Below are 21,441 nucleotides of genomic sequence, written 5' to 3' on the forward strand. Positions count from 1 at the left end.
AAATTAAAGGGCAGATAAAGAGCTTCCCAAACAAGAAAAAATTGAAGGAGTTCATCATCACTAAACCAGTATTATATGAAATGTTCAAGGGACTTATTTAAGAAAAAGAAGATAAAAACTATAAACAATAAAATGGCAAAATATACAAATCTAGTAATAATGGAATCTAAAAGACAAAGTAAGCAAACAAGTACAGCGATAGAATCATGGGTACAGAGAGCATTTTGATGGTTGTCAGATGGGAGGTGGTGTGGGGAAATGGGTGAAGAGATGAGAGGATTAAGAAGTACAAATAGGTAGTTATCGAATAGCCATGGGAATGTAAAGTACAGCACAGGAAGTGGAGTAGCTAAAGAACTTGATCAATTGGTCATTTACATGACCAATGCACATGAACAGTGGTGGCAAGACTGCCTGACGCAGTGATGTTGTAGATGGAGGAGCACCCAGGAAAACTGTAAGTTGTCAGGACAACTGTAATAGCATAATCAATATAATGCAATAAAAATTTTTTTCTAATTAAAATATTTTTAGGAATATAACTTCCATTGAGCATGGAAGTTGATGGTTTCAGAAACATCTCAACAATTGTTGAAATTACTAAATATCCAAAAATAATGTCTTTTAAAATGCCATTTATATCAACTTTTAAATAATTATGTGAAACGAAATGTTTAAAAGTTTTTAGAGATATTTTTATAAACATGAGCTAAAATTTCATACGTCCAACAAGCTAACACCTTAACAATTTCTAGAGAAATAATCCTATCGACGTTAAAAACAAAAATATGAGATCATAATTGTTTCCAAAAGTATAAAATACCTAGTAATAAATCTAACCAAGGATGTAAAAACCTATACTCAAATAATATAGGACACTGAAGAAACAAATAAGTGGAACCACATACCATGTTCATGGAAAGAAAGAATTAACATCATTAAAATGTCCATCCTACCCAAAGCAACATACAAATTCAATGCAATTCCTATCAAGATTCCAATGATGTATTTTACAGAACTAGAACAAATATTTAAAAAACTTATATGGAACCCAAAGGGCCCTGCATAGCAACAGCAACCCTGAGAAAGAAGAAATTTAGAAGAATCACGCTACCTAATACCAAAGTATAATATAAGGCCATAGTAATCAAAACAGCATGGTAATGGCATAAAACCAGACATACAGATCAATGGAACAAAAGACAGAGCCCCAAAATAAACCCACACCTTTATAGTCAATATTCAACAGAGAAAGAAAGCATGTACAATGGGCTAAAGATAGTTTATCCAATAAATGGTGTTGGGAAAACTGGACAGATACATGCATAAAAATGAAACTAGACCACCTCCTTAAACTTCACATAAGAATAAATTCAAAAAAGGATTAAAAACTTAAATGTGAGACTCAAAACCATAAAAAAAAATCCTAGAAGAAAACACATGCAATGAAATCTCAAATATTGCTTGTAGCAGTACTTTTTCTGATATATCTCCTCAGGCAAGGGAAACAAAAGTAAAAGTAAACACATGGGACATCAAACTAAAATGTTTTGCACAGCAAAGGAAACCATCGACAAAGCAAAAAGACAACCCACAGAATGGGAGAATATACTCACCAATACATCTTGGAAAAGGAGTTAATAATCAAAATATATAAAGAACTTTTAAAACTGAACATCAAAAAAACCCCACACAATCCAATTAAAAAATGGGAAAAGGGCCTGAATAGACACTTCTCTAAAAAGGAAATGCACATCACCTACAGTCATGTGAAAACATGTCCAATGTCAATCATCACCAGAGAAATGAAAATTAAAATCACAATAAGGTATCACCTCACCTAGGTCAGAATGGCTATCATTAATAAATCAACAAACAAGTGGTGATAAGGATGTGGAGAAAGGGGAATACTTTTCCACCGTTGTTGGGAATGCAGGTTAGTGCAGCCATTGTGGAACGCAGTTTAGAGATACCTAAAAAATTAAAAATGGATCTCCCTTTTGACCCAGTGATCCCACTTCTGGAAATATATCCAAAGGAACCCAAAACACTAATTCTAAAAACATAAGTGCCATTATTTTCATTGTAGCATTATTAACAATCGCCAAGATTCTGAAGCAGCCCAAGTGTCCATCAGTAGATGAGTGGATAAAACAATTGGAATATTTACACAATGGAATACTACTCAGCTGTAGAAGAGAAAATTTTACCCATTGCAACAGCATGAATGGACCTGGAGAACATTATGCCAAGTGAAATCTAATACCGTATGATTTCATTCATATGTGGAATCTAATGAACAAACTGAAATAACAAGCAAACATTAAAAAAAGAGAGCAAGATGACATCTATGGGAGGATGGTTCAGGGGTGGAGTCATGAAGTAAAAAGGAAAAATGACTCACAGACAAGGACAACAGGGTGGTGAATGCAGAGGGGAGGAGAATATAAGGGGGATAAATGGTAATGGAAAAAATACAATAAAAATTTTTAAATAAAATAAGGCAATCAAGATAAATTTGCAAAGCCAAATCTAACTTAAACCATGTGTAAGAGTAACAAAAATATCTAAAATGTTAAACACTATTTATTTATGTTAAAATTCATGTGTAAAATGTTAAAATCAATTAATGGGGGCAATGGAGGAACATAATTAATTGCACTCTAGAAAGGTCATTGGAGAAGCTATTAGGATTAGTGAGATCCCATTAAGTTTACAAAACAAACAAAACATCTTCCTTAATAAAAATTAAACCTAAGACCTATAAGTTTTGTAAAGGAGTGAGAATCTTCCTAAGAGGCTTGGGCCTCAGAGTTCTAAAACTCTTCCTGGCAAAGTCACCTTACCCAAAATGGAACCCTGGCTCATTATGGCTGTTGCCACCATAGCAGCCTCAGGACGGGTGTTATTTCCCTGTTAACATTCTGGCTAGATGTGTACTACACAAGACAGTCTATCTTTAATTCCCACTGGCACTGCTCAGAGAAGGCTTCAACATTTAAAACAATGTGATAACAAAAGGGATGAGAATTGTAGAGGCAGGCAGCGGCCATGGCATGAAGGGCTTTATATGCAATGCTAATAAACCTTATTTTTACATGGAAGCCTATAGGGAGCCACTTGAGAGGTGCAAGCACCTTATGGTATGATTATATTTGTTTCTTTTATCACTCATGTGGCAGAGAAAACAGGGAAGAGTGGAGAATGATTTTTAAGTTTCCGACTCAGGCAACCATTAGTAATGGTATTTATTGAAACGGAATAAAGGTGGAGGCACATATGAGAAATTCAAGTAGGGTGAGTAAAATGTATAAAAAGATATACAAACTTTGGAGTCAAAAGCAGGCAATGCTGCTGAAGCCACTAAGTACATATGATTACAGAGAATATGTAGAGAATGAGAAAAGGGTCTTCTGTAGACTACCAACATGTAAGGGAGAGTACAATAAAAAGGAATCATGGAGACAGAGGCAACCACACATTGATGTTTCTCTTCCTCTCTTTCCCCCCTCTCTAAAAATAAAGAAATAAGATTTTATTCTTTAATTCTTTATTTTATTTCTTTAAATAAAGAAATAAGATTTTATTCTTTATTTAATTTCTTTATTTTTAGAGAGGGGGAAAGAGAGGGAGAGAAACATCAACCTGTGGTTGCCTCTTGCGCACCCCCACTAGGGACCTGGCCCCAAACCCAGGCGTGTGTCGACTGGGAATAGAGCCAGCAACCCTTTGGTTCACAGGCTGGCACTCAATCCACTGAGCCACACCAGCCAGGGCTAAATACACAATTTTTAAATAAATGAATTCCATTTGGGTGATACCCCCTCATAATTTAAAAGGGAATACAGTCTCAGACAAAAGGAGTTAAGTTTTAAATGTGGAATTTTAGAGACCATTCAGCTAGGTGGAGCAGGGCTTTCTCAGAATCCTTAAAATCATTAAATTTTTCACTGAACAACGACCAACAAAAACCACTGCTTTTAGGCAAAACTATTTGTAAAACACATAATTGATTATTGTTCCCATGATTCTTTTCATGGACATGAATCATTACTTCACACTAGGAACTTGTCTCTATCTGAGGTGGACACCTAGAAAGGAAGGATTTTGAAAGGTATTTAGAAATAGCTTTTTACAGCATTACAATCCTCTGTTAAACTTCTGGCTAGAGAAAATAAGCAGTGATACTGAAAGATAGCAATCAGTACTTAAATGAATTTTTTCAGTGACTATCATTTAAAACTGTTAGAGCCCTGGCTCAGTTGATTGGAGCATCCTCCTGTAGAACAAAAGGCTTCAGGTTCAATTCTCGGTCAGGGCATTCATAGGTTGTGGGTTCAATATCCAGACAAGGCATACACAGGAGACAACTGATCGATGTTTCCCTCTCACATCAATGTTTCTCTCTCTCCCCGCTTCCTATCCACTCTCTCTAAAAATCAGGAAACATTTCCTTAAGTGAGGATTTAAAAATGAACAAATAAAAATAAAAGTTAGAAATGTCAACACATGATACCAAATGATTCTGACAGGATGTACTTAATAATGAATTATTTAAAAAGTGAAAAAGGTAAGGACTTAGTTTTGGAATGGATTAATAACAGGGGCACTGCCAATATAATTTAAGAAAATAAAGTCAATCAGAAAATACTGAACCTATTTGCTTGCAGAATAAACAAATGTAATTCAGTAATTCATATTTATTTGATCTGGGTTTTTAATATGTTTTTCTTTTCCTGATATCATTATCCTATACTGCTAGGTTTATTTCTCGTATTTCAATGGTTCTTGTTCCTCATCTCTTCCTTCTTGATCATTCTTCTTCATCTTCTTGCTATGGAAAATTTAACCACAGTAGTAGTAAGTGAGAAAAGAGGTAATAAACCTATACGATAAATGAGATTAGGAGATTCAGTTAATAACTTTTTTGAATGGGGACTCATAAGAAGAAACATATGACTGACTTTCATTTTCAACTGTAGACTATATAGATAGGTGGTTACTACAATGTAAACAAACAATTTTAGTTTCTTGCTCCTTTACTTCTTTGTGCATTGTATGCATGCTGAGGATTATAATCTAAAACTGCAAATATTTCAGTACATTTCACTAGGTGACAGTTACAAGAAGCAGGTGTACAGAAGCAGGTGTTCAATTGACAATCAAATTAGTATACTACCATTGCTATTTGCCTCCAAAAATGAAGAATACTATCTAACAGTTACTGTCTGTCTAAACTTGCTCCCTTACTTAGTTAGATATGATTATTTATTACAAGAGCATAATCATGAAGAAGTACAGCAGCTTAGTAAAGAAGGAAGGCAAATTATATAGTTACACTATATGTCTCCCAATCTCACTTGAGATAGACCATCTTTGTAAACAGGCAATGCTCACACTGGTTTAAACTCATTCATTAAGTGAATATACATGGAGTACTTACCAAGTACATTGATAATGTCCTAGGTACACAGAAATATATTCATTTCTATAAAAAGCTTTATTTCTATATACTTCTTGAGGAGCTTCAAGGACATCTAAGACATCTTAGAGCCTATGATCAATCAGCAAAGTATGGTCTATGACCTTTTGGGGGGGTCTCCAAACCTATTCAGAGAATATGCTAGGTCAAACTATTTTTACAGTAATACCAAGACATTATTTGCCTTTTTTCTCTACATTGATACTGATGGTACAAAAGCACTGGTGAGTGTTGCTTTTAGCATGAATTAAGGAAGGCACCAAGTACCAGTAAGTCACTGTATTCTTCACCACCGATTTCACTTAAATGTTTTGACCTGTAAGCTAAATTATCTGGGTTTTTTTTTTTTTTCATGAAAACTACTTTTCCTTAAAAGGCCCCATAATAAAATTATGGTTTTTCAGACTTGGGTGTTTGGCATACATTTTCTTGAAAAATGAACAAAGTAACACTATCACTTGAAGGACAAAACTGACAGCATTTGTTGCTAATAATGCTGGTTCAAACTACCAATGTAAAACTGGAATTTGGAATCTTGCACCTGACAGGTTAAGCTTGACAGCTTCCAATAATTAATCACTTTATGATGATATTGATAGCAATATTAAGAAACGTGATTTTTAAGTGTAAGATAAAATATGTCAGCACTTGGAAAAATCTGTATTATTCACTGAAACCAATATCTTCTAAGTGGCCAGTACATGATGCTATAAAATCATACATGTGAAAAAGACCCACTCAAAGTACAAGACGGTGCTCGCTTTGGCAGCACATATACTAAAATCAAAATGCAACACAGACCAATGAATTTTAATACAACAGAGTATAAACACACTTACTGATATGATTTCAGAGTGTATACTATAACCCTGAAGGAATGACTACTTGTTGATTTCTGAAGTTGTAGTAAAGGAAAATATCCACCACTATCTGAAAGACTATTAAGACATTCTTTCTTCCTTTTTCCAATTTCTTGTCTGTGTGAAGCTTCATTTTTATAATACATTTCAGCCAAAGCAACATATCACAACAGATTAAATGCAGAATCTCTCTTTTATTAAGCCAACTATTAAAGAAATTTATAAAAATGTAAAACAATGTTCTTTTCACTAATTTTTGTTTTAGAAAATAGTTATTTCTCACAAAAATATAATTCACATTAATATTTGGTTTATTTATTATTTTTTATTTTATTTATTTATTTTTAGACAGAGGGAAAGGGAAGGAGAAAGAGAGAGAAACATCAATATATGGTTGCTTCTCGCATGTCCCCTACTGGGGACCTGGTCTGCAACCCAGGTATGTGCCCTGACTGGGAATCAAACCAACAACCCTTTGGTTTGCAGGACTGCACTCAATCAACTGAGCCACACCATCCAGGGCAGTTTATTAATTTTTTTAAAAGATGAGTCAATAATATTTTAAAATTTCTTGGTTTCAAATTCTAATACAGAAAATATGAAAATGTATTATTCACATAAACAAAAGCTATTAGGGGTTTTAAATACTTTTAAGAATATAAAGTAGTTCTGAGAGCAAAAGAATGTTTAAGAACCAACGGCCTAAAAAACGGTCCAGTGAAATTAGTACTATGTGATCTATATAACAATCCACATATTACAAGTTCATGAAAGGACGTTAAAACTATTCTGTACAATCTGTAATGTTGGATACATGACCTTATGCATTTGTCAAAACCCAAAGAACTTTAAAGCACAAAGAGTAAACCTTTCTGTATGCAAATTTTAAAGTATAATTTAAGAGGTTAGGGATCCCGGGAAGGAATGTAATAAGAGAATCTAACTATTAAAAAATATACATACAGCCTCACTGAAGGGCAGGGTGGAAAAGGCATTGACCTAAATAACTTTGGAAATCAGTAGAGTCTACAAGACTAAAGGTAACAGGAAGTATGCACAAGCACTGTAGTTTCCCACCTAGGAATAAATGTATATTTCTTTCTTAAAAATAAAAGATTTTATTTATTTTTAGAGAAAGGAGAAGGGAAGGAGAAGAGGAGGGAGAGACACATCAATGTGTGGTTGATTCTCATGTGCCCCCTACTGGGGGACCTGGCCTGCAACCCAGGCATAGTGCCTTGACTAGGAATCAAACCTGTGACTCTTTGGTTCATAGGCTGGCGCTCAATCCACTAAGCCACATCAGCCAGGGTTAAATATACATTTCTGATGCTGCTATACATATATAGGCATACCTTATCTTATTGTGCTATCATTTATTGTACTTACACATATTGCATTTTCTACAAATTAAAGGCAAGACCCTACACTAGCAACAAGGTCACAACTTTCTTTGATACTTATTATGGTGGTCTGGAATCCAACCCGCAATATCTCCAAGGGATGCCTATATATGGGAATTGAGCAAGTAAACAAATGGATAACAGATGGCTCGAGCCACATTTCTCACTGTTGGAGTGGGAGTATACAGATAAACAAGGAAAGCAAACTAAAATGATCCATGTGGTAATGGATTAGAGTTGGAGACATCAATATAAACTCATGTTTAACTTAATATAGACACATATGATTACATATAGAAATAAATATAGCTATGTATAGTTTAGTATACACATTTGTATTAGTATACATGTATATATATTTCCATGCTCTATCAGCTGAGCACTTATATTAGTATACATGTATATATATTCCCTTGCTCTGTAAGCTGAGAGAGCCTAAAGCAACATGACCCAGCAACAAAGAGCATACCTATTGTTCAGACCTTGGTTTCTAATACTGTTTTCCAATAAAAGGAACCAGGGCTCATTCAAGAAATGGCTGATTCTAGGACTGGCATAGGAAATATACATGAGCCTGGAGCATCTTATAATACCAGAAAATAAAGAAGTACTGAAAACCAAAATGAGACAAAACCCACCTACATTAATAGGCCCATGTTAAGGGGACAGAGAGCCAACTGAAAGAGCTCCCGATGGCCAATCCTGGGACAATCTGAGTGACAAAATAAAACAGTACTAGATTATAACCCAAAGTATAAAATAATTACCTACTACTCCATACTGATATAAATAAATGATTGAAAACATACAAAGGTGGAGGAAAGGAGACAAATCCCTCTTGCAGAATAATTCCAAATAATTGATGTAGATATTCTGTTCTGAAAGAAGGGGAGCATAAATCTCCACAGCTTAAGTGTGTGCTGCACATAGTGATTTACTGTCAAAGAGTACAGTAGGGAAAGGGAGATAAACCAGAGCCTTGGCTGGTTGTGGGCTCAGTGGATTGAGTACTAGCCTGCGAATTGAAAGGCTGCTGGTTCAATTCCCAGTCAGGACACATGCCTGGCTTGTGGGCCAGGTCCCCAGTTGGGGGCATGTAAGAGACAACTGATTGATGTATATCTTGCATATCACATCAATGTTTCTCTTCCTCTCTTTCTCCCTCCCTTCCTTCTCTGTTTACAAAATAGAATAGTTTACAATGGACAAATCAGATACCACTTTTAAGCCAGGTGATCAAGCTCAGCAGCAACAAGTGAGAAATCATGTTGATAAACACAACCTTGATACAATGTGGTAAAATGGAACTTTACCTCCCATAACCTTATAAGTCCCAGTCTTATCATGAGGAAAAAAATAAGTCAATAATTCCAATAGAGGGTATTAGAGGGTCAGATACTAAAAAAGTATCTGGATACAAATTCCTACAAAATCAAAAACAAAGAAAGTCTAAGAAATTGTCACATCTACGAGGTCCCTAAGGAGACATGACAAGTTAATGTAATGTGGTATCCTGAATGGGATCCTGGGACAGAAAAAGACATCAGGTAACAACTAAAGAAACAGGAATAAACCATAGAATTTAGTTCATAATAATGGTCAATTCAGGTTCATTAATTGGAACAAATGTACCAGCTTAATCATAAGGAAAACGGAGCAGGGAATATGGAAACTCTCAGTTTTTCTGTAAATATAAATGGTTTCTAAAGAATAAATATTTTTAAAAGTACCTTAAAGTACTGACTTTGCATTACAGATACTTACACAATTAATTATAAACAGCCGAAACTGTTGGCCACATCAAAATATATCTTTAATTCCTTCTAATTCAGAAAGGCACTTGCAATGAAACACCCCGAAAACCCCACTTTTCAGCTTCATGAAGTAGTCTACATACTTTTAAATATAAAGTATAACAATGGATTTTGAACTTACCATTTCTTTCTCCCATCTTTTGGGTGCTGTTCATAAACACAAAACTCTTCAAAATTAACTTTATCAAATGGCTGAATCACTTTGACTGGAGAATATAATTGGAACCAACTGTGGTCTCTATGAAATTTCCAGTCCTCAGAGAAAAATAAATCATTATACCATTCTACACCCAGTATACTTTGACATTTGAATGTTCAAATAGAAATTGTGATTGAAGAAACTTTATAAATAGGCCAACAGTGACAAGTCCATGAATCTTCATCAATTAAATATAGTTGTATCAGGTCACTGACAATATCTTTACATAAAAAAAACCAACTCCATCTTTTGGTCCATAAATGCATAAAACATTCTGTAAAGAAAACAATAAAGAATGGTGCATAAGTATAAAGAATGAAATACATAAGAGACTGTTATATAACAATAGTTCTATCTTTTAAAAACACCATGATCTCTTATGAAAAAAGTACATATTAATTAGAAAAATGTATAAAATGCCCAAACTAGAAAGCTACAGAGAAATTAAGAATTGCCCATATTTAATATATTTTTAATTAACAGAAACTATCCTCACTTTATAAATACTTTAAAGAACCTTTAAAATGGGTATAGAGTTGCAGTGGAATAAGACTTAACCACTTAGAATGGTCCCTGGCACATACAAAGGACTCAAATAATGCACTTTCCCCTGGTCATTAATATTTTTCTATAATATGGCTTTTAAGTGTACAGTGTACTTTGGTCAATAATACATGTATTAAAATATGCTAAAGAATTTTAATAATTAAAATTTAGTAAATTATTAATTAGTACCATAAATAAACCTCTATACTGAACATTTATATCATTTTTATTTTTTCAATAATAATGCTGTACTATGTTTTATGCATACGTTTATTCCCTTAAGATATATATATACCCAGAAGTGGAATAGGTCAAAAAGAGATCAACAGTTTTCAGTCTCAAGACATGAGTCAACAGATGATAAATTCTTCTCCCACTCCCACAGATACACTACTATTATTTTTTTAAATTTAAAAATATGTAGTCATGCTGAAAACAAAAAAGGAATTCTTTATGGACCAACTCTGTGAGACGTCTCTGGGGAAAGAAACAAAAGAGATGCTATACAGATAATGTCAACCACCATCATAATACAGTAAATTGAAGAGCAAAACCTCTCAGAGGAGATGAGTGCACACTGAAGAGTCATCAATCCTCTGAGGAAAGCTATACTGTGAAAAAGATTTAACAGACCCACAAATGGGTGGATTTAAATTCAAGAGAAAAATTAATAGAGCACCCTGAAAATAATTTTAAAACAAATGTTACTGTATTTAATATCCTCAAAGAGCAAAAGAAAAAAACCTCATCCATTAAATAACATACAATTTTGAAAAATAACCAATTAGATACATATATTGAATATAAAAACAGTTGTTACCCTGGCCAGTGCAGCTCAGTAGGTTGGAGTGTAGTCCTACAAACCCAAAGGTCATGGTTTAGTTCCCAAGCAGGGCACATCCCTGAGTTGGAGGTCTGGTCTCAATTGGGGTGAGTGCAAGAGACAACCGATTGATGTTTGTCTCTCATATCCATGTTATCTCCCCTTATGCCCCTTTGCCTTTCTCTAAAATTAATAAACATGTTCTCAGGTGAGTATTAAAAATAAAAAGTTGTTGAATAAACTAAACAGATGACTAGATAATAGCACAAACTCAGATGAAGGGCCATTTGGTAAGCTCAAGGACTGAGTTGAGTATAATTCACTCAAAACACAGAGCAAAGAAACAATAAGAGGAGGAATAATAAATAGAATAAAGACCAAGAATTTCTCAGAACTGGTAAAAACATAAGCCCACTAGAGTCCACTGAATACCAAGCAGGATAAAATTCTTAATACATACCACTAAACAACCTGTGGATAAACTTCAGAATATCAAGAAAAAAGACAAAATCTTACAAGCTTCCAGAAAAACCTAGATTATCTGAAAGGGATGTGTAACAGACTGGTAATCAGATTTCTCATCAGAAATGCCAGATGTTAAAGGAAAATAAGTCTGCACAGTATTCCGGACCCCAGAATACTGTTTTAGCCAAGCTATCTTTCAATACTTAAGATTAAAAACTAAAGGACTTCCAGCCAAGATGGAGGGATAGGTAGACACACTGTGCCTCCTTGCACACCCAAGATAGAGACAACAATAATTTAGAAACAGAACAACCAGAACTGACAGAAAACTGAACTGGATAGAAGCCGGACAACCAAGGAGTTAAAATAAACATGTTCATCCAGATCCGTAGGAGGGGCGGAGTCAGGCAGCTGAGCAGAGAGGGGTCACACCATAAAGAGCAAGGGGACCTGGAGCCTAAGGCATCCTGGGCACTCAAGCAGCAGCTGGCAGACCCTGGCTGAGGGGTGGCAACTGGCAGACCCAGCAAGGTGGCGATTGTGAAGCAAGGCACTGCGCACAAGGTGGCTGGCTGACCAGGTGGTCCCAGGGTCCCAGCGCTGGGAAATAGAGCCTTGGGGCACTGATTGAAAACACCTGTGGGGTGTTGAGGCACAGGGAGAGACTCCCAGCCTCACAGGAGAGGTCATTGGAAAGACCCACGGGGTGCACAAGCCCACCCACTTGGGAATTGGCACCAGAGGGGCCCAGTTTGCTCAGGGGAAGCAGCAGAAGGGACTGAGGTCCCATGGAGAGCAGAGGAAGTGCCATTGTTCCCTCTTGGACCCTGCCCCCACATGCAGCATCACAACCCAGCGACTGGGGTGCCCCGCCCTGATGAACAACTAAGGTTCCACCCCTCATAGGTAACAGGTGCAACCAGACCAAAAAAAGAAGGGAAAAAAAAAAAGGTGGTTCAAACAGAAGAACAAATGAAAGCCTCAGAACCAATACTTTTAAGCAACCGAGAGATAGCCAACCTATCAGATGCACAGTTCAAAGCACTGGTGATCAGGATGCTCACAGAATTGGTTGATTTTTGTTCGCAAATTAGATGAAAAACTGAAGGCTACGATAAGTGAAGAAAAATGCACAAGGAACCAATAGTGATGGAAAGAAAGCTGGGTCTCACATCAATGGAGTGGACCAGAAGGAAGTAAAAAACATACAATCAGAAAAGAATGAAGAAATAAGAATTCAAAAAAATGAGGAGAGGCTTAGGAACCTCCAGGACATCTTTAAACGTTCCAACATCCAAATTATAGGGGTACCAGAAGGGGAAGTGGAAGAATAAGACATTGAAAGCTCATTTGAACAAATAATGAAGGAGAACTTCCCCAATCTGGCAAAGGAAATAGACTTCCAGGAAGTCCAGGAAGCTCAGAGAGTCCCAAAGATGTTGGACCCAAGGAGGAACACACCAAGGCACATCATAATTACATTAGCCAAGGTAAAAATGAAGGAGAGAATTCTAGAAGCAGCAAGAGATAAGGAGACAGTAACCTATGAAGGAGTTCCCATCAGACTGTCAGCTGATTTCTCAAAAAGAGACCTTGCAGGCAAGAAGGGGCTGGAAAGAAGTATTCCAAGTCATGAAAGACAAGGACCTACATCCAAGATTACTGTATCAGCAAAGCTTTCATTTAGAATGGAAGGGCAGATAAAGTGCTTCTCACATAAGGTCACGTTCAAAGAGTTCATCATCACCAAGCCCTTATTTTATGAAATGTTAAAGGGACTTATCTAAAAAAAGAAGATGAAAAACATGTATGGTAAAATGACAGCAAACTCACAATTATTAATGACCACACCTAAAATGAAACCAAAAACTAAGCAAACAACTAGAACAAGAACAGAACCACAGAAATGGAGATCACATGGAGGGTTAGCAACAGGGAAGTGGGAGGAGGAGGGGGGGGAGGTAGAGAGAATAAGTAGCATAGATGGCAGGTAGAAAATAGACAGGGGGAGGGCAAGAATAGTATGGGAAATGTAGAAGCTAAAGAACTTATGACACATGGACATGAACTTAAGGGGGGGAAGGTGTGTGGGAGAGGGTGTGCAGGGTGGGGGTTAATGAAGGAGGAGGAATGGGACAACTGTAATAGCATAATCAATAAAATATATTTTTTAAAAAAGATTAAAAACTAGAGGCTTTTTACACACATTCAAAGAGCCACTGAGAATCTCTGAAAGAAATAAAGAAGTACAGCATGAATAAAAACTAATCTGGAAGGAAGTACTGGGGTACAAGAGCATAGTGGGTAACTGAGTAAAACATATTAATGCTAGATAAACACCGATTAACAATGGATGCTAATAACAAATGACACAAAAATGCTAGAAGACAGAACCACAAGAAATTATATTCTTTTTTGGAGAGGTGATGGAAGGGGCTTGTCAAAAGATCAGAAAAAGTAAAGTAAAAGCAAGGGAAGTTCTTCATCAGAAGTATATCAATACTTATTTCTCCCTCTTTATTCCCCTCCGCCCTGCATCCACCCACATTATCCGCCTTTACTTTATATCCATGGGTTGTACATGTAAGTTCTTTGGCTTCTCTGTTTCCTATACTTTTCTTAACCTCCCCTTGCCTATTTTGTAGCTACAGTTTAGTCCCTGTACCTTTTCCCCAATTCTCCACCCTCTCCCTCCCCACTGATAACCCTCCATGTGATCTCCATTTCTGTGATTCTGCTCCTGTTCTAGTTGTTTGCTTAGTTTGTTTTTGTTTTGTTTTGTTGTTTTTTTAGGTTCAGTTGTTGATAGTTGTGAGTTTGTTGTCATTGTACTCTTCATATTTTTTATCATATTTTTCTTAGATAAGTCCCTTTACCATTTCATACAAGGCCTTGGTGATGATGAACTCCTTTAATTTGACCTTATCTGCCCTTCCATTCTAAATGATAGCTTTGCTGGATAGAATAATCTTGGATACAGGTCCTTGCCTTTCATGACTTCAAATACTTCTTTCCAGCGCCTTCTTGCCTGCAAGATTTCTTTTGAGAAATCAGCTGACAGTCTTATGGGAACTCCTTTGTAGGTAACTGTCTCCTTTTCTCTTGCTTTTAAGATTCTCTCCTTATCTTTAATCTTGGGTAATATAATTATGATGTGTGTTAATGTGTGCTTCCTGGGTCCAACTTCTCTGGGACTCTCTGAGCTTCCTGGACTTCCCGGAAGTCTATTTTCTCTGCCAGATTTGGGAAGTTCTCCTTTACTATTTTTTCAAGTAAGTTTTCAATTTCTTGCTGTTCCTCTTCTCCTCTGGCACCCCTATGATTCAGATATTGGAATGTTTAAAGTTGTCCCAGGGATTCCTAAGCCTCTCCTCATGTTTTTAAATTCTTGTTTCTTCATTCTGTTGTGGTTGAATGTTTGTTTCTTCCCTCTGGTCCAAACTGATGATTTGAGTCTCAGTTTCCTTCCCTTCACTGTTGGTTCCCTGTACAGTTCTCTGCCTTTCACTTTGCATAACCTTTACTTTTTCCTCCATTTTGCAACCATACTCAACCATTTCTGTGAGCATCCTGATTACCAGTATTTTGACCTCTGCATCTGATAGGTTGGCTATCTCTTCATCGCTTAGTTCCAATTTTAGAGCTCAATCTGTTCTTTCATTTGGGCTATATTATTTTTTTATCTTGGCACAGATGTTACATTGTAAGGGGCAGAGTCTTAGGTATTTGCCAGGGCGGAGCAAACCAGGTCACTGGGTTGTGTCGCTGTATGTGGGAGAGTGGTTCAAGAGGGAACAACGCTGCTTACTGGACTCTTTATTTGCTTTCAGTCACTTCCCCCACTACCCACAAACAAATTTGACCTTTCTAGTGATGATTCCTGGATGGATACATTTGTGTTAGATCTAGTACCCTGTGGGTTTCTTGAACTCTCCTGTGAGGCTGGGAATTTCTCCAGCTGTCACAACCCCCACAGGTTTACCACCAGAGGCTTTGAGGCTTTATTTCCCCGTGCCAGAACCCTGAATGTGAGGTTTGTATATCTACACAATTGTTCTTCCCTGCTATCTGCACAGAAATATCGGACTACGCAGTCCGCCAGCCACACCTTGGTGTCTCTGCCCCTCCTACCTGTCTGAATGAATCTTCTTTAACTTTTTGGTTGTTGGACTTCCGTACAGTTCAATTTTTTGGCAGTTCTGGTTATTTTTTATTTTTAAATTTGTTGTTGTCCTTCTTTTGGTTGTGCAAGGAGGCAAAGTATATCGACCTATGCCTCCATCCTGGCCAGAAGTCAATAAATAAAAATCTTAAAAAACAAAACAAAACAAAACAAAAGACCATGGGAAGTAAACCACTGCAATGCAAAATTGTGTCATGGCCACAACATAACACATTAATGTGCTGCAGAACACGATCCTTTTTAAAATCCTTCAATATAAGCAACGAAACTTGAAACTCTGGGATGACTCTGATTTCCTTTTCTGGATACCTCCATGGCTTCCAAGTCACTTTATTAGGCTCCCAGCACTCCATCCAAGTCCCTGGGTGATTTTTTCAATATGTGGATGGTCTCTTTTGAAATTACCACCAGCACTTCACCATCAAGTTTCTGGGAAATGGGAGTCCCCTCCAGGTCCTTAAGCAGTAGCAGCTCAACTCTTCCTCCTGGAACTGGTCCCCAAACCCATTAAGGGCTAGGAGAAAGAAGAGCCAGTTGAGGGGGAGTGGTTTTTGGAGATCATTTTTTTAATCTTACTATTAAAAGACAGACTCTCGCCCTGACTGGTATGGCTCAGTGCATTGTGTGCTGGCCTGCAAACCGAAAGGCCATGGGTTTCATTCCTGGTCAAGGCACATGCTTGGGTTACAGACCAGATCCCAGCTGGGGGCCTGCAAGAGGCAGCTGATCTCTGGTACACTGCTCTCTCTCTCTCTCTCCTTCTCTTTCTCCTTCCCATCCCTTCCCTCTAAAAGTAAATAAATAAAATCTTAAAAAAAAAAAGACTCTCAGGTTTTATTCCAAGTAAAGCCTAGCTATGATAGGTTTAAATAAAGAGATCCACTTAAATCATACAAAATATTGCTGACAGGTTGAATGAAAGGATGTGTAAAAAAGATATAACAGCAAATACAAGAAAGATTCACATCAAACAAAATAGAAGTTAATATGCAAACCAATGAAAGAGACAAAGAAATATTTTACACCAACAAAACAATTCACCATGACCATTTAACGGAAATTATGGACTTAACACAAAGTAGGCTCAAGAGAAAAAAATCCCAGTTAGAGGAGTAAGTATAAAAAAGAAATGAGCCTTGGGTGTTGTGGCTCAGTGGATTGAGCATTGGCCTGAGAACCAAACCAAAAGGTCACCTGTTTGATTCCCAGTCAGGGCACATGCTTGGGTTATGGGCCAGGTTCCCCAGTTGGGGGCATGGGAGAGGCAACCAATTGATGTATCTTGCACATTAATATTTCTCTTTCTCTCTCTAACCTCTTTCCCCTCTCTCTAAAAATAAGTAAAATCTTTAAAAAAAAATAAGCTGCAAGCTACACATCCCCACCTCTTACTCCCAGCATACCATGTCCATAAAGTTTTATAGATGAATTCTACAAAATTTTCAGGGAACAGGTACTATTTATAGTATCCAAAAGTTCTAGAGCAGGAAAAATATGGGAAGCTATTGAACTTTTTTTACAGATTAGTAGAACTTGACATGAAAACAAAAACAAAACCCTCAAGGCCAAAAGCACTTATGGGTATAAAAGCAAAAACAGAAAATAAAAGTACACATCAGTAGACAAGTATATTATTAAGATTTATCCCAGAAATACCCCAAAAGCTTAACATTGGAAAGTTTCTCAATTAAATTTTTATATTAACAGATAAATGGAGGGAAACTATCATCTCTGATGCAAGAAAACAAAATAATTCAGCGAGGTCAACAACTATTGGAGGGAGGAGGAAAGAGGGCAAACTCCCAGCAAACTAATACTAAAAAAAAAAAAAAAAAGAATTCTAAGCCCTGGCTGGCGTAGCTCAGTGGATTGAGGACGGGCTGGGAACCAAAGTGTCCCAGGTTTGATTCCCAGCTAGGGTACATTCCTGGGTTGCAGGCCATAACCCCCAGCAACCGCACATGGATATCTCTCTCTCTCTCTCTCTCAACCCCCTTCCCTCCCTAAAAATAAATAAATAAAATCTTAAAAAAAAAAAAGAATTCTTTAACCTGACAAAGGCTATCTACTAACACCTAGCAGCAAAGCATTTTCATTAAAGTCAGGTACAGGATAAGGACATTTGCCACCACTACTCTTATTCAATATTGTACTGGAGGTCTTAGAGAAAGGCAGTATAATAAAGAGACCTAAAGATTATAAATAAGGAAAAAACCTGTGGAATAAATAAGCAAAAACTAACAAAATAAAATTAAAAGCCAAGGAAAGAATTGGGAGAAAACGTAACATATTTTAACACTGTCAACAAAAAAGGGACATAGCCAGCAGTCACCGAAGAAATTCTTAAAAATTATACATGATATACAGTATCTAGGACACATAAAGAACTCCTTCAATCATTAAGATAACTAAATAGAAAATGGGTATTTTATAAAAAAAATAATAGAAATCTACATAAATTATAGGTTAATAAACAAATAGATTTTGCAATCTTAGTAATCAGAGAACGAAATCTTTAAAAAATGAGTATCATTTTCATCCATCAGATGAGCAAAAGGTAAGATAGTATCTTGTGTTGGTCTAGATCAGCAATTTCCTACCTTTTTCATCCCATGACACACATAAACTAATTACTAAAATTATGCAGTACACCAAAAAATGTATTATATATTTTGCCAACCTGCCAATAAATATAATTTTGATTCATTCACACCAGACAGCTATTGAGGTATTGGCTGTTGTCATTTTTTTTTTAACATGACGATCTATTTTAGTGAGTGCCCCTGACTAAACAGTCGGGAATTGCATGTTTTAAAAGTTCTTGCAGCACACCAGTTGAAAATCACTGGTCTAGATTATAGGGAAAATGAATGGTAACAAATTACTTGTGAGATGTATAAGTTAATAGATATATTTCCAAGGCAAATTTGGTAAGACATTAAAATTAAAAATGTCCATAACTTAAAACCAAGTAATTCCAGTTTTATATTTCTCAAGATATGAGAAATAGCACATGTGCACAAGAAAACACATGCAAGGGTTGCCCTGCAAGGTGAAAAACTGGAAACAACCTAATGTCCATCAAAAGAATGGCAAATAATATATGCTATACAGTCAAACATCATAGAATTCAATATGAAAACCAATAAGAGACAAAAACAAGTATTTCACATTAACAATCTAGTCATACACAAGAACACTATCCAACCTGAAAAAAACTGTAACATAATGAGCTATAACATGCATACACTGCAAAACACTGTCAAGTGAAGAGTAAGATTTATATACTATACTATTTCCCTTTTAAAAAATTATAAATGCATATATGAACCTATTGAGAATATATAAATACAAAAAAGGACTTGAGACCCTGCACCAGTTTTTGTTGTAGGATTGGGGGAGGGAGAGCGAATTCAGGGATTGTGGATTGTTCTCTTTGTATATTGTTCTCTTTATATACCTGTAAAGTTTAATTTTGTAAGAGGAAATGTAAAAGTGTACTTAATTTAAAAAACATATAATTTTCAAAAAGGGATCGCTTATTTTAAAGCTTTCTGGAGCATATTGCCAAACTGCTTTCAAAAAGGTTCCACCTATTTATACGTCCACCTACAGAGTATCAGCACACTCAGTAATACCTTCTTTTTTAAAAAAGCTCATCAGTGTTGTTCATAACTCCTAAAAATTTAAAAGTAACTTAACTTACAAAAGTAAAACTTTTACTGGAAAAAATACGCAAAAATATACTAAAGCATAAAGAAGAAAATTTAAAAATCACTCAATATCATTATCCAGAGACAACCAGTGTCACTATTTTGGAGTGTAACTTGATGTAAATTTTTTCATATTTTTCTTTCTTTTTTTTTTAGCAGAAAAGTAGTCAGTTTCACTTCAATTTGCAGTTATTTTTTTATTTTTTTAAAGATTTTATTTATTTTTAGAGAGGGAAGGGAGGGAGAAAGAGAGAGAGAAACATCAATGTGTGGTTGCTGGGGGTTCATGGCCTGCAACCCAGGCATGCACCCTGACTGGGAATCAAACCTGGGGCACTTTGGTTCGCAGCCCGCGCTCAATCCACTGAGCTACGCCAGCCAGGGCGAATTTGCAGTTCTTTTTCATTTTTAAAAAATAGGGTCTTATGAAACTTATCATTTTCTGTTTCCTTATGTTTTACTTTTAACAGTAAGGAGCATAATTTGAATATAAAGCATGTATCAGGTACCCTTCTAAATATACTTACTTCCCTTGTTCTTATTCTGCGTAACAATTAGACACATTAGCATGCCGTTTTTCTACTGAAAATGCCAGAAACAAAACATAAGGAACCAGGCACTATGGTTTCAGAGCCCATGTTTTTTTTATTCCACTCTATCGTCAATTGAGTCTTTTCTTAGACTTATTAATACATACAGAACTCACTGCGGGTTTCCACATGCCGAAGAGCACAGTTAATTACACACTGTTCCTTATTTTATTACCCACTGGAGAACTACTTACGGGGTTGTGATGAATGATTCAGATGCCCCTAGAATCTGAACTCAACTCCGTAATCTTGGATAAATGATTTTACTTACTTAGGGCTTGTGTAGCCTTACCTGTGAAATGGGTCAGTGGTTAAACCTTCAAGCTCTGCTTCTGGATGTTACACTGCAGTCCATTTCCTGCAGCCCCTTTTACAGCCTCTCGTTCCCAGTGGCTTAGGAATCACCTCACTTTAATATACACACCGCAAGAGAGAGACAGAAATGAGGGTTGAGAACGCCGTGCTCCCGCAGTCCCTTCTCCATCCGGGGTCTGCGTAAGGATGAAAGAAAGGAGGTTGCAAGGGCTCCCCCACGTACCCAGGTCCTGGGTCGAAGGACCCGTCTGGGGGCCACCCACGGCCGTGCCTCAGTTACACCAGCTTCACTGAGTTTTCCTTGTTGCCAGCCAAAGCTGAAGGGTGCACTTCACCCACTCTGTTGTTGAGGCTGGGTTGACCAGCAAGTCAGGATACTTCCCAAAGGACCCTGTGGTCCGTAATACCTTCTGGCCAACAAGTACTTCACCATTTACTAGATTTAACCTCTGCCGGAGGAAAGACCGCCCAATCTGTTAACACCCAGGACTCCCAAACTGAGAGGAGCCGGACCCGCCTGGCCGGGTGCCCGTTGGTTGTACACCCAAGGGGTCCACGCCTCAGACCTACGTGCGTACCAGCGGCAACTAGGCGGTGCCGAAGCGCGCCGCTGTCCGATTTGCTGACAGCGCTCTCGAGCTGTCTCGCGCTCTCTCTCTGAGCCAATGGGAATACCCTCAGTCGAGAGGCCGGCACGCAGTTAGTAGCGCAGCTGTTCCTACCGGTAGGTGTTTGGCTGCCATTTTGTGTGTGGCTGAGACTGAGCTTCTTTACGTTTAAAGCTACTCCGCTCTAGGTGTGGAGGGGTCCTGAGGGACCTGTGAGGGGCGGGGGATAGGTAGGCTGCATGAAACGACCCCTGGGTTTCACTTCCCTGAAAGGGAAAGGTCTTCTTGCCCTGATTCTCACACCTGCGTGGAGATAGCGGTGAATGGTGTTGGTGGCTTTGGTTTGTTCATTATTGTGAAGGCTAGGAGGTGGGGTATAATGCCTTAGAAACAATTTCTTGAATTCCAGGGAGCCATTCAAATAATCTTTGCCTCGTTAA

The 21,441-nt window shown here is 37.2% G+C and overlaps 1 protein-coding gene across 10 annotated transcripts in view; it reads right to left on the bottom strand.

Moving 5' to 3' along the window:
* SETDB2 (SET domain bifurcated histone lysine methyltransferase 2) overlaps positions 1-20,981 on the bottom strand; it is a 71,529-nt gene extending 50,548 nt beyond the window's left edge. For 4 of the 10 annotated variants that reach the window (XM_036011370.1, XM_036011368.1, XM_036011367.1 and 1 more), the window contains exons 1-2: positions 20,273-20,981; positions 9,681-10,032 (exon numbers count right to left, since the gene is read on the bottom strand). In XM_036011370.1, coding sequence (XP_035867263.1) covers positions 9,681-9,714 — 34 coding nt within the window. In that variant the 5' untranslated portion in view covers positions 9,715-10,032; positions 20,273-20,981. The remainder of the gene's footprint in view (positions 1-9,680; positions 10,033-20,272) is intronic. The other 6 variants (XM_036011369.1, XM_036011366.1, XM_028526801.2 and 3 more) reach the window with 5 other exon arrangements.
* Between the last annotated feature and the right edge of the window lie 460 nt (positions 20,982-21,441).

This window comes from Phyllostomus discolor, chromosome 11, assembly GCF_004126475.2.
Source record: "Phyllostomus discolor isolate MPI-MPIP mPhyDis1 chromosome 11, mPhyDis1.pri.v3, whole genome shotgun sequence".
NCBI lineage: Eukaryota > Metazoa > Chordata > Mammalia > Chiroptera > Phyllostomidae > Phyllostomus > Phyllostomus discolor.